Genomic DNA, 13,846 nt, shown 5'->3' with positions numbered 1-13,846 from the left:
AATGACAGGGGGTGACAGGGGGGTGATCAGGGAGTCTATATGGGGTGATCAGGGGTTTATAAGGGGTTAATAAGTTACAGGGGGGTGTAATGTGTGTGTGGTGCTTGGTGCTACTTACAGATCTGCCTGTGTCCTCTGGTGGTCGATCCAAGCAAAAGGGACCACCAGAGGAGCAGTTAGCAGGTATATTAGATGCTGTTTACAAAATAGCGTCTAATGTACCTATTTGATTGGTTCTTTTAAAAATCTACAGCCTGCCAATGATCAGCGCTGGCAGGCTGTAGTTAAACTTGAATACTGCGCAATCCTGTGAACTCGCGCTCCTGTGAGCGCACGTTCACAGGAAATCTCAGGTCTCACGAGATGACGTCAATAGGCGTCACTGAGACCTGAGAGCACTGCGTCCGGACGGCTATCGGCGTTACCGTGACAGCAAGCGGTTAAAGGGAACGCATCATCAGAAAATGATTTGCAGTTTAAAGGGAATCGCTCACCATTTTTTTGGTGTCCTAACTAAGGGCAGCATAAACAGATCAACCCAGCAAAATGCTGGATCACCTTCTTTAATTGACTCCATTTTCTGAAAATCTTGTGCTAAACAGCTCCAACCCATGCCAAACGAGTTCCCATATTCATGAGCTCCTGGCTTTCTCTGCCCTCCTGCTGCCGATTCATACAGACAAAAAACTGTCAATCAGAGGCAGGTGGGCAGGAGAGCTGTGAGTGCATGAATAGGGGGAGTCATTGTCATGTGCTGGAGCCGTTTAATACAACATTTTGGCAAAACAGCTGGGGCAATTAATGAAAGTGATCCAGCATTCTGCTATGGGGACCTGTCACTAGATTATGTTGCCCTTAGTTATGACACCATAAAACTGGTGAGTGATTCTCTTTAAGTCATTTTTTTATGTTATGCATATTTATTTTAGAATTTTTGGCAATTTTCTTTACTTCTATGCTCTGTGACCTGTGCAGAAGTCAGGAGGGAGTAGGTAAGCTGTGATATCACCTATTGTGAATAGTGGATCTTGTGTTATCTATACAGAGGTGATACATGTCATTGTAATCCTGATTGTGATGATAATCAGAACAGCTACTGAAAAGTTACCCACACAGAACAGGAAATCATGACCTATTGTTAGACCTAGTTTCCAGTGTGAAAATTACAGGATTATATATATATTTTCGAAATATTGATAATGACTTGGGGGAAAAAAAGAAAACAAACATTTTAAAAAATCGTTTAAAAATATGGTTAACATAAAAATGTGATTTAAAAAAGAGGTCATTTTCTGATGACACATTTCCTTGAAAAAAATGTAGCAGTGGTACACCTGCCACAGGGGTGGAATTTACTGTACATGGACGGTGAATCAGCAAATCTTTTATTAGAGGCTGGTATAAAATTAGCTCAACAGCATCTGAAGTATTGATGCTAATGCCGGGCATCTTACAACACTCACAACCTGTATTTCAGTGGAGCAATTACATTTCCTGTGTAAAATACGCAGAAGATAAAGGATTTAGCGCAATATGTCTAATAACTAAAGGTTCCCATACACATTATACTATTGTTTATGGCAGGACCTCAATGATGTTGGGGGAGAAGGATTGGCCTCATTAAATTTCAATGTTCAATAATTTTGCTATCCTTGGAGTTAAGCCACCACCAAAGGTGTCTGGTAGCGGCTTTCTGGGGGGAGTCTGTAGAGATAATCATCGGTTGACAGCTTATGGAGGTGTGTGGGCAGCTATAGTGCAACCTGCCGTTGTCTTGGATCTGTGATGGTTCTGTGATGGTTACTAAATATTGCACTTGCAGCAAACTATAGCACTCGGTGACCACCTTTAATTTCCTGGTTTCCTGAGCAAAATTTTTAATAGATGTAAATTAGAAAATTTGGGACATCCTATTGTCTAAAGAGATAAATGTTATCATTAAAGCCGAATTTATTTTAAGAGTATTTTTTATATCACTGATGTGTGACATGTGAATTAGAGTCCATTCATATGACCATATTTCTGAGTCCGCATCCATTCCAAAATTTTGTGGAACAGGTGTGGACCCATTTGTACTTCCATTCTGGGGTCCAGGAAAAAAAGATAAAGCATGTCCTATTTTGTCTGCAATTGCGGACAAGTATAGGCATTTCTATCATAGCATACAGCTTGTACCCATCTTTTGTTGATACACAATTTGCAGACCACAAAACACTTTTATGGTCTTGTGAATGGACCCTAAATGAGAACCCGTGGCTTGTATTAAACAAGTCCTTTTCTTATACTCATATTCAAAAATGTTTTATTTTTGTAAACATTTTAAAGTATTTTCAATTTTTCTTTCTTTCTTTTTTTTTTTCTAGCTACTCCGGAAACACCTTTACCTTCCCCTCCCCAAGGCTCTGGACAAGAACAGTATAAAATTTCTACAAACCATGCGACAGTTATCACACACCAGTCTATCTTGAAACAAAAACATTGATGTCCTGTTTTTGTGCACATCCATGAACACTGCCAGTTTGACCTTGATTGTGACCTTGGACTCTTGATGGCACTTGAGAAAAAGGCTTTAAGAAAAACCTTAATTTTTGTCATTTCAATATCTCATAGGCAATACTTTATACAAGATCATTTTAGAATTTCAGTGCCTATTGTACTACAATGTTGGATGTTTAAAATCAACTATCATTCATCGGCAAGCGCGTTTGGAGTATTTCTATTGTATGTGCAACATTAACAAATAATTTGTATATGATATATAATATATATTCTTGTGTTACTTTTGTGCTTTTCTTAAAAAGGGGTCTTATACCATTTATATTCTAGTCTTCTAGATCACACTAGCCAATCATCCCACCATGATGCCATGTTGCAGTCACATGCCATTGTGCCAAAGTCATACACTACCAAGACTTCCCTTTACCTGAGGCAAAGATTCAGTCCAGTACTCTAGCCATGAATCTTTATACCCTTGACAAGGAAGGGTGTACTGTTGGTGCATTCCCTTTCTCCTGGACGCACATGTCCTATAAGAGCCCTGCTTTGAAGCATACAATTTTGACTCTGCCAGTAGAAATATTAACATTAGTGTGATGCATAATCTTGTGATATTTTTATTTTATGTATATCCATTTATTGTAAAAGCTTTATTATTATTCTTTTAATTTTATTTCTTACTATTGTACAATAAAGTTAATAATTAGGTTTGCAATTTTGGTTCACACTGGATGGAAATGCCAATGTTTACAGTACACTAGTACATTTGACACTGTGATACTATTTAATTTTTCACCTATTCACCTTTTCCTTGTAAAAAGCTTATTTACTTTTAAAAAAAAATTGCTGCAATTTTTAAAAAAAATTATGCCGAAGATAAATGTTGTAAGAAAGCTACTGTTTCTGTCTTCTAAGGAGATATTCTTACATAATAAACCATCAGTTATGATAGCTATAATAGTACTTAATTATTTTATACTTAATAAATTACTTTTGAAGCATATTGTTTCCATGTGTCTTATTTAGGATAAAATTGATGCTATCATGTATTTCAATAATTCTTTGAGTTACATCTATAAACAATTCCTTCAGAAAATCATTTAATTGATGGCGTGTTTCAGTTCCCTGCACAGCCCCTTTATCAATATTAGGGCTCATACACACAAACGTATTTTCTTGTGGACCGTATGCAGAACCATTCATTTCAATGGGTCCGCAAAAAAAAAAAAAAGTTACTCCATGTGCATTTCGTTTCTGTACGTCCGTTCCGCCAAAAAATAGAACATGTCCTATTATTGTCTGCATTACGGACAAGGATAGGACTGTTCTATTTGGAGCCAGCTGTTCCGTTCTGCAAAATACGTAATGTCATTCTGCCTTACGGTGCGGCCACAAGGCACGACTGTGCTGCGGATGGGTTGTAGCCATGCTGTTTGACAGGGTAAAGTAGTAGGTACATAATCTCACCTGGACAAAAATCACAGAAAAAGATTTTTTTAAAAAATCCTCTACGATGTAATAAGTTGGACATACGCTTATTAATTAATTAATACAATTATTAATTGCTTGGACCTGCACCTATCAGACATTGTGTGTGTAAAAATGTGGCAACATTTTACTCCTGATCACAGCGACACCAAATGTATGGGAACATTTTAATGTAATTAAATATTTTTAATAAAGTGTTCAAGGGATTTTTGCATCACCCCATCTAAAAATTATATTGAAAAACATGAAGATAAACTGGAAAGAACCTCCGTGTGAGAAAAAATCCCTATAGGGTACAGAAAGAGGGGATACATAAAAATAAAGTGGATTTTTATTTTAAAGTGTAATCATAATTTTGGTTTATTTTTAAAATCGTGTAGGGACATTTTGTAATAAACTTTATTAGGAAAATATATTTCTTGGCACTAGAAAACAGGGTGTGAAGAATAGTGTTGATCGAGCACCATAGTGCTCGCGGGCTCCGGCCGAACACCTCTGGATGCTCGGACCGAGCACAATGGAAGACAATAGGAGAACCTGAGCATTAAACCAGGCACCCCCTGCGATAAAGAGGGGAGGGTGTCTGGTTCATACGAAAAGTTCCGGAAGCAGCACTAAAATGGTTCGGGAACAGCATGGGGAGGATGTCTGGATGCATCTTGGACTCCCAGGTCGCTGCTCGGAACGATGTTGTCCGAGTAGTACGCCACTTTACAGACTGACACTAACACGCAACAAACAAAAGATAAAATCGATTTTAGACGGAGGAAATTGTTAGGAAACATTCTTTCCTGCATATTTACTTGCACATGAATTGCAAGTGCAGCCAAAAATTGCAAGGAAGAGGCACTCCGATACAACCTGTATGTCACATAAATAGGGACTTATTCACATTGTGGTACAATTGTTCAAGTAGTGGGACTCCTACACTCATAAAGCCTATGAACTAAGTGAAAGGGCTGCCAAATATTGCAAGGAATCGGCACTCCAATACACCCTTTATTACACATAAAGGGGGGCATCATACACCCTTGAGAAATTATGATTGATGGCCTGCTGGTGACCCTCAAAAACATTAGGAGCAAGAGGCTGCTGGTGAGCTGACCCTCTAAAAAAATAAAATGCGAGGGCCTATAGGTGAGCTGACCCTGTAAAAGATTTTAGGTGTGGGCCTACAGGTGAGCTGACCCTATAAAAGAATGTAGGTGAAGGCCTGCTGGTGAGCTGACCCTCTAAAAGATTATATGCGAGGGCCTGCAGGTGAGCTGACCCTGTAATAGATTTTAGGTGCGGGCCTGCTGGTGAGCTGACCCTCTAAAAAATTATATGTGAGGGCCTGCAGCTAAGCTGACCCTCAAAAAAATGGTATGTGAGCGCCTGCAGGTGAGCTGACCCTGTAAAAGATTGTAGGTGAGGGCCTGCTGGTGAGCTGATGCTCTAAAAGATTGTAGGTGAGGGCCTGCAGGTAAGCTGACCCTCTAAAACATTATAGTTTAGGCCCTGCTGCTGAGCTGACCATTTAAAAAAAATTATGGGAGAGTGCCTGCTGCTGAGCTGACCATTGAAAAAATGTGTTCAAAGCAGGCGGGGTCGCCTGAATACTTCAGCTAGGAATAATGGAATAGGACTCTGGTTCTATTTTGTTGGTTTTTAGGGGCCCTGATTAAGAGGGACGGCCCGGGGCATCCGTATTGCGCTGCTAGAGGTGAAATTCTTGGACCGGCGCAAGACGAACCAACACGAAAGCATTTTCCAAGAATGTTTTAATTAATCAAAAACGAAAGTCAAAGGTTCGAAGACGATCAGATACTGTCGTAGTTCCGACCATAACCGATGATGACCTGCGATCCAGCGGCGTTATTCCCTTGACCCGCCGAGCTGCTTCCGGGAAACCAAAGTCTTTGTGTTCCGGGGGAGTATGGTTTGAAAGCTGACAAAGTACACTGTATGTCACAGATACATTTTTTAAGCGCACACGTTACACTGCAGATGTGACCCTGGTAAGGTCAATGTCAGAAGAGGACACCGTTTATGGAAAAATTACATTGTATGTCACAGATAAATTTTCAAAGCGCACACGTTACACTGCAGATATGGCCCTGGTAAGGTCACTGTCAGAAGCGGACACCGTCTATGGAAAAATTACATTGTTTGTCACAGAAACATTTTTGTAGTGCACACTTTACACTGCAGATGTGGCCCTGGTAAGGTCACTGTCAAAAGCAGACACCGTCTACGGAAAAATTACATTCTATGTCACAGATAAATTTTTGAAGCGGACACTTTACACTGCAGATGTGGCCCTGGTAAGGTCACTGTCAGAAGCGGACATTGTCTAAGGAAAAAGTACACTGGATGTCACAGATATTTTAGGGATATGCACACTTTACACTGGAGATGTGGCGCAGCTAATCTCACTATTCGCAGCGGACACCGTCTATTAAAAAAGGACACTGGATGTCACAGATATTTTTTGGATGCATGCACTTTACACTGGACATGTGGCACGGATAGTTTAACTGTCCGCAGCGGACACCATCTACGGAAAAAGTACACTGTATGTCACAGATATTTTTTGGATGCGCACACTTTACACAGGAGATGTGGCGTGGCTAATCTCACTGTCCGCAGCAGACACTATCTATTGAAAAAGTACACTGGATGTCACAGATATTTTTTGGGTGCGCACACTTTACACAGGAGATGTATCTCACTATCCGCAGCAGACACTATCTATATAGGCATTCACGCCAGCCTCACTGCGCTTGCCCACATCTTCCACCAATTGTGGGGAATCGCTCTGGTAGTTAGGACTAGCGGATGCCGTATAAAGGCAAAGTACACAGTTCTTGAATCAAACAGCGGTGTATATTTACACATTGGTGTATAACAAAATGCAGATAAGGTGTATCACAAAACGTAGATGGCTTTCTGTTTGTTCACACAGAAGAAAAGTCCATAAGCAATAAAAGTCACCTTTTCTCCTGGGTGTTAATTCACACCCTATTAGCAGTTCAGCCTTATCAAGTCAATAGGTGGCCTGTTCACCTTTAGAGGGGCCTGAGTCCTTCAGCCCGGTTTAAACCTCAAATCCCAGCACAGCCCTCAGTTCACAGCACACAGACTCCTGAACTCCACTGTCAGAGGGAGGTAAATCCACCACACCTGGCAGTGCTGGCTGTTTTTGATGACTGGCAAAACCCAACCTGGAACATGGGGAGTAGTCACCCACCCAGCACTTTGACTACTCCCAGTGGAGTAGTCAAGAGCCATCCCGGATCAGCTATGACAGCCATGCTAAATCTCAAGGTGTCAATTTACAATTGCTGCTGCTGACACATAAAATACTGGCTCTTACTTCACCGAGTCAAGGAACCTCGGTGACACATACCTTCCATCCAGGATAATTCCAGGTACCTTCTTACATTGGACAGATTTATTTATTTATTATACACACTTATATAGCGCTACTATATTCTGCAGCACTTTACAGACATTAGCATCAGGCCGTCCCCAATGGGGCCCACAATCTAAGGTCCCTATCAGTATGTCTTTGGAGTGTGGGAGGAAACCAGAGTACCCGGAAGAAACCCACGCAAACAAGGGGAGAACATACTAACTTTATGGAGATGTTGTCCTTGGTCGAATTCGAACCTTGGAGCCCAGCGCTGCAAGGCAACAGTGCTTGAAAATTCCTCTAGTTTTTTCATCCTTCTCTAATGTCTGTGGATCATTTTCTATTGTTTTTAGGGTTTTAATTTTTTCTTTAGCGATGTTCTTGTGTTTCCCTCTCCTGCATCATCTTGGTCGGAAATGTGTATTTTTCTTGTGAGGGCTATTGGTGAATAGAATTAGGTTGTTTTCATTGATTGCACGTTTCAGGAAATATTTAGTGGTGGTAGATTCGGCGATGAGAGTAGGGGGCTCAAGAATTGTATAGTGGACAAAGTTTTCCTTATTTGGGGGGGTTGTTTGTGTTTTTCGCTGTTGGCAACCCTTGGTACGTAGATTGCTAGGAAGTGATCTGGACTGTTGGGGGATGTAAAGTGGGTGGATATGTAATTTAGAGAGTCGTTAGAATGACAGAGATGGCTATATTGAGGGTGTCAGTAGAACCTAACTTGTAGGGAGTTTCTTTTGCTATTGCGGGTGAATTGGACATCAATATTTTGTGTAAAGTCATGGGTAGGGATGAGCGAACTCGAACTGTATAGTTCGGGTTCGTACCGAATTTTGGGGTGTCCGTGACACGGACCCGAACCCGGACATTTTCGTAAAAGTCCGGGTTCGGGTTCGGTGTTCGTCGCTTTCTTGGCGCTTTTGTGACGCTTTCTTGGCGCTTTTTGAAAGGTTGCAAAGCAGCCAATCAACAAGCGTCATACTACTTGCCCCAAGAGGCCGTCACAGCCATGCCTACTATTGGCATGGCTGTGATTGGCCAGAGCACCATGTGACCCAGCCTCTATTTAAGCTGGAGTCACATAGCGCCGCCCGTCACTCTGCTCTGATTAGCGTAGGGAGAGGTTGCGGCTGCGACAGTAGGGCGAGATTAGGCAGATTAACTCCTCCAAAGGACTTGATTAATCGATCGATCTGCAGCTGTGCATCATTGAGCTGCTGAAATTCAATTGCTCACTGTTTTTAGGCTGCCCAGACCGTTTGTCAGTCACTTTTTTCTGGGGTGATCGGCGGCCATTTTGTGTCTTGTGGTGCGCCAGCACAAGCTGCGACCAAGTGCATTTAACCCTCAATGGTGTGGTTGTTTTTTTGGCTAAAGCCTACATCAGGGTGAAGCTGTCACACCAAGTGCATTTAACCAGCAATAGTCTGTTTATTTTTTGGCCATATACTACATCAGGGGCAAGCTGCGCCTGTCACCAAGTGCATTTAACCCTCAATGGTGTGGTTGTTTTTTGGCTAAAGCCTACATCAGGGTGAAGCTGTCACACCAAGTGCATTTAACCAGCAATAGTCTGTTTATTTTTTGGCCATATACTACATCAGGGGCAAGCTGCGCCCGTCACCAAGTGCATTTAACCCTCAGTAGTGTGGTTGGTCAAGCTGTCACACCAAGTGCATTTAACCAGCAATAGTCTGTTCATTTTTTGGCCGTATACTACATAAGGGGCAAGCTGCGCCCGTCACCAAGTGCATTTAACCGTCAGTAGTGTGGTTGGTCAAGCTGTCACACCAAGTGCATTTAACCAGCAATAGTCTGTTCATTTTTTGGCCATATACTACATCAGGGGCAAGCTGCGCCTGTCACCAAGTGCATTTAACTCTCAATGGAGTGGTTGTTTTTTGGCTAAAGCCTACATCAGGGTGAAGCTGTCACACCAAGTGCATTTAACCAGCAATAGTCTGTTCATTTTTTGGCCATATACTACATCAGGGGCAAGCTGCGCCCGTCACCAAGTGCATTTAACCCTCAGTAGTGTGGTTGGTCAAGCTGTCACACCAAGTGCATTTAACCAGCAATAGTCTGTTCATTTTTTGGCCATATACTACATCAGGGGCAAGCTGCGCCCGTCACCAAGTGCATTTAACCCTCAGTAGTGTGGTTGGTCAAGCTGTCACACCAAGTGCATTTAACCAGCAATAGTGTGGTTATTTTTTGGCCATATCCCAGTCTAATTCTGTCAGTAAATCCATACCGGTCACCCAGCGCCTAAATACTAGGCCTCAAATTTATATCCCGCTAAATCTGTCGTTACCGCTGTACTGTTGTGGCTGGGCAAGTTATTTAGTGTCCGTCAAAGCACATTTTTTGTTCAGGGTTGAAATACAATTCCCAATTTAGCAATTTCATAATTTAGTGGTTTCTGCTATATCAGAGCTATTTGAAATCTATCCCTAAAAGGGTATATAATATTCAAGGTGCACATAGGGTCATTCAGAATAACTTCACACACACGCTACTGTGCATTTCCAAGTCTAATTCTGTTAGTAAATCCATACCGGTCACCCAGCGCCTAAATACTAGGCCTCAAATTTATATCCCGCTAAATCTGTCGTTACCGCTGTACTGTTGTGGCTGGGAAAGTTATTTAGTGTCCGTCAAAGCACATTTTTTGTTCAGGGTTGAAATACAATTCCCAATTTAGCAATTTCATAATTTAGTGGTTTCTGCTATATCAGAGCTATTTGAAATCTATCCCTAAAAGGGTATATAATATTCAAGGTGCACATAGGGTCATTCAGAATAACTTCACACACACGCTACTGTGCATTTCCAAGTCTAATTCTGTTAGTAAATCCATACCGGTCACCCAGCGCCTAAATACTAGGCCTCAAATTTATATCCCGCTAAATCTGTCGTTACCGCTGTACTGTTGTGGCTGGGAAAGTTATTTAGTGTCCGTCAAAGCACATTTTTTGTTCAGGGTTGAAATACAATTCCCAATTTAGCAATTTCATAATTTAGTGGTTTCTGCTATATCAGAGCTATTTGAAATCTATCCCTAAAAGGGTATATAATATTCAAGGTGCACATAGGGTCATTCAGAATAACTTCACACACACGCTACTGTGCATTTCCAAGTCTAATTCTGTTAGTAAATCCATACCGGTCACCCAGCGCCTAAATACTAGGCCTCAAATTTATATCCCGCTAAATCTGTCGTTACCGCTGTACTGTTGTGGCTGGGAAAGTTATTTAGTGTCCGTCAAAGCACATTTTTTGTTCTGGGTTGAAATACAATTCCCAATTTAGCAATTTCATAATTTAGTGGTTTCTGCTATATCAGAGCTATTTGAAATCTATCCCTAAAAGGATATATAATATTCAAGGTGCACATAGGGTAATTCAGAATAACTTCACACACACGCTACTGTGCATTTCCAAGTCTAATTCTGTTAGTAAATCCATACCGGTCACCCAGCGCCTAAATACTAGGCCTCAAATTTATATCCCGCTAAATCTGTCGTTACCGCTGTACTGTTGTGGCTGGGAAAGTTATTTAGTGTCCGTCAAAGCACATTTTTTGTTCTGGGTTGAAATACAATTCCCAATTTAGCAATTTCATAATTTTGTGGTTTCTGCTATATCAGAGCTATTTGAAATCTATCCCTAAAAGGGTATATAATATTCAAGGTGCACATAGGGTCATTCAGAATAACTTCACACACACGCTACTGTGCATTTCCAAGTCTAATTCTGTCAGTAAATCCATACCGGTCACCCAGCGCCTAAATACTAGGCCTCAAATTTATATCCCGCTAAATCTGTCGTTACCGCTGTACTGTTGTGGCTGGGCAAGTTATTTAGTGTCCGTCAAAGCACAATTTTTGTTCTGGGTTGAAATACAATTCCAAATTTAGCAATTTCATAATTTAGTGGTTTCTGCTATATCAGAGCTATTTGAAATCTATCCCTAAAAGGGTATATAATATTCAAGGTGCACATAGGGTCATTCAGAATAACTTCACACACACGCTACTGTGCATTTCCAAGTCTAATTCTGTCAGTAAATCCATACCGGTCACCCAGCGCCTAAATACTAGGCCTCAAATTTATATTCAGCTGAATTTGAATACAATACATTGGGCCAAATAATATTTTTGTTGTTGTGGTGAACCATAACAATGAGGAAAACATCTAGTAAGGGACGCGGACGTGGACATGGTCGTGGTGGTGTTAGTGGACCCTCTGGTGCTGGGAGAGGACGTGGCCGTTCTGCCACATCCACACGTCCTAGTGTACCAACTACCTCAGGTCCCAGTAGCCGCCAGAATTTACAGCGATATATGGTGGGGCCCAATGCCGTTCTAAGGATGGTAAGGCCTGAGCAGGTACAGGCATTAGTCAATTGGGTGGCCGACAGTGGATCCAGCACGTTCACATTATCTCCCACCCAGTCTTCTGCAGAAAGCGCACAGATGGCGCCTGAAAACCAACCCCATCAGTCTGTCACATCACCCCCATGCATATCAGGGAAACTGTCTGAGCCTCAAGTTATGCAGCAGTCTCTTATGCTGTTTGAAGACTCTGCTGGCAGGGTTTCCCAAGGGCATCCACCTAGCCCTTCCCCAGCGGTGGAAGACATAGACTGCACTGACGCACAACCACTTATGTTTCCTGATGATGAGGACATGGGAATACCACCTCAGCATGTCTCTGATGATGACGAAACACAGGTGCCAACTGCTGCGTCTTTCTGCAGTGTGCAGACTGAACAGGAGGTCAGGGATCAAGACTGGGTGGAAGACGATGCAGGGGACGATGAGGTCCTAGACCCCACATGGAATGAAGGTCGTGCCACTGACTTTCACAGTTCGGAGGAAGAGGCAGTGGTGAGACCGAGCCAACAGCGTAGCAAAAGAGGGAGCAGTGGGCAAAAGCAGAACACCCGCCGCCAAGAGACTCCGCCTGCTACTGACCGCCGCCATCTGGGACCGAGCACCCCAAAGGCAGCTTCAATGAGTTCCCTGGCATGGCACTTCTTCAAACAATGTGCTGACGACAAGACCCGAGAGGTTTGCACGCTGTGCCATCAGAGCCTGAAGCGAGGCATTAACGTTCTGAACCTGAGCACAACCTGCATGACCAGGCACCTGCATGCAAAGCATGAACTGCAGTGGAGTAAACACCTTAAAACCAAGGAAGTCACTCAGGCTCCCCTTGCTACCTCTTCTGCTGCTGCCGCCTCGGCCTCTTCTGCTGCTGCCGCCTCGGCCTCTTCCTCCGCCTCTGGAGGAACGTTGGCACCTGCCGCCCAGCAAACAGGGGATGTACCACCAACACCACCACCACCTCCGTCACCAAGCGTCTCAACCATGTCACACGGCAGCGTTCAGCTCTCCATCTCACAAACATTTGAGAGAAAGCGTAAATTCCCACCTAGCCACCCTCGATCCCTGGCCCTGAATGCCAGCATTTCTAAACTACTGGCCTATGAAATGCTGTCATTTAGGCTGGTGGACACAGACAGCTTCAAACAGCTCACGTCGCTTGCTGTCCCACAGTATGTTGTTCCCAGCCGCCACTACTTCTCCAAGAGAGCCGTGCCTTCCCTGCACAACCAAATATCCGATAAAATCAAGTGTGCACTGCGCAACGCCATCTGTAGCAAGGTCCACCTAACCACAGATACGTGGACCAGTAAGCACGGCCAGGGACGCTATATCTCCCTAACTGCACACTGGGTAAATGTAGTGGCAGCTGGGCCCCAGGCGGAGAGCTGTTTAGCGCACGTCCTTCCGCCGCCAAGGATCGCAGGGCAACATTCTTTGCCTCCTGTTGCCACCTCCTCCTTCTCGGCTTCCTCCTCCTCTTCTTCCACCTGCTCATCCAGTCAGCCACACACCTTCACCACCAACTTCAGCACAGCCCGGGGTAAACGTCAGCAGGCCATTCTGAAACTCATATGTTTGGGGGACAGGCCCCACACCGCACAGGAGTTGTGGCGGGGTATAGAACAACAGACCGACGAGTGGTTGCTGCCGGTGAGCCTCAAGCCCGGCCTGGTGGTGTGTGATAATGGGCAAAATCTCGTTGCAGCTCTGGGACTAGCCAATTTGACGCACATCCCTTGCTTGGCGCATGTGCTGAATTTGGTGGTGCAGAAGTTCATTCACAACTACCCCGACATGTCAGAGCTGCTGCATAAAGTGCGGGCCTCCTGTTCGCGCTTCCGGCGTTCACATCCTGCTGCTGCCCGCCTGTCTGCGCTACAGCGTAACTTCGGCCTTCCCGCTCACCGCCTCATATGCGACGTGCCCACCAGGTGGAACTCCACCCTGCACATGCTGGACAGACTGTGCGAGCAGCAGCAGGCCATAGTGGAGTTTCAGCTGCAGCACGCACGGGTCAGTCGCACTACAGAACAGCACCACTTCACCACCAATGACTGGGCCTCCATGC

The 13,846-nt window shown here is 43.6% G+C and overlaps 1 protein-coding gene across 2 annotated transcripts in view; it reads left to right on the top strand.

The window, feature by feature from the left end:
• The window catches only part of HNF4G (hepatocyte nuclear factor 4 gamma), a 166,834-nt gene extending 163,356 nt beyond the window's left edge, over positions 1-3,478 (top strand). For both annotated transcript variants that reach the window (XM_044293880.1, XM_044293879.1), the window contains one exon: positions 2,364-3,478. In XM_044293880.1, the coding sequence (XP_044149815.1) occupies positions 2,364-2,482 (119 nt within the window). In that variant the 3' untranslated portion in view covers positions 2,483-3,478. The remainder of the gene's footprint in view (positions 1-2,363) is intronic.
• Positions 3,479-13,846: the final 10,368 nt, after the last annotated feature.

Source organism: Bufo gargarizans, chromosome 5 (assembly GCF_014858855.1).
Source record: "Bufo gargarizans isolate SCDJY-AF-19 chromosome 5, ASM1485885v1, whole genome shotgun sequence".
NCBI lineage: Eukaryota > Metazoa > Chordata > Amphibia > Anura > Bufonidae > Bufo > Bufo gargarizans.
Note: the sequence above shows the minus strand (reverse complement) of the source record. Positions and strands in the feature narration are given on the sequence as shown.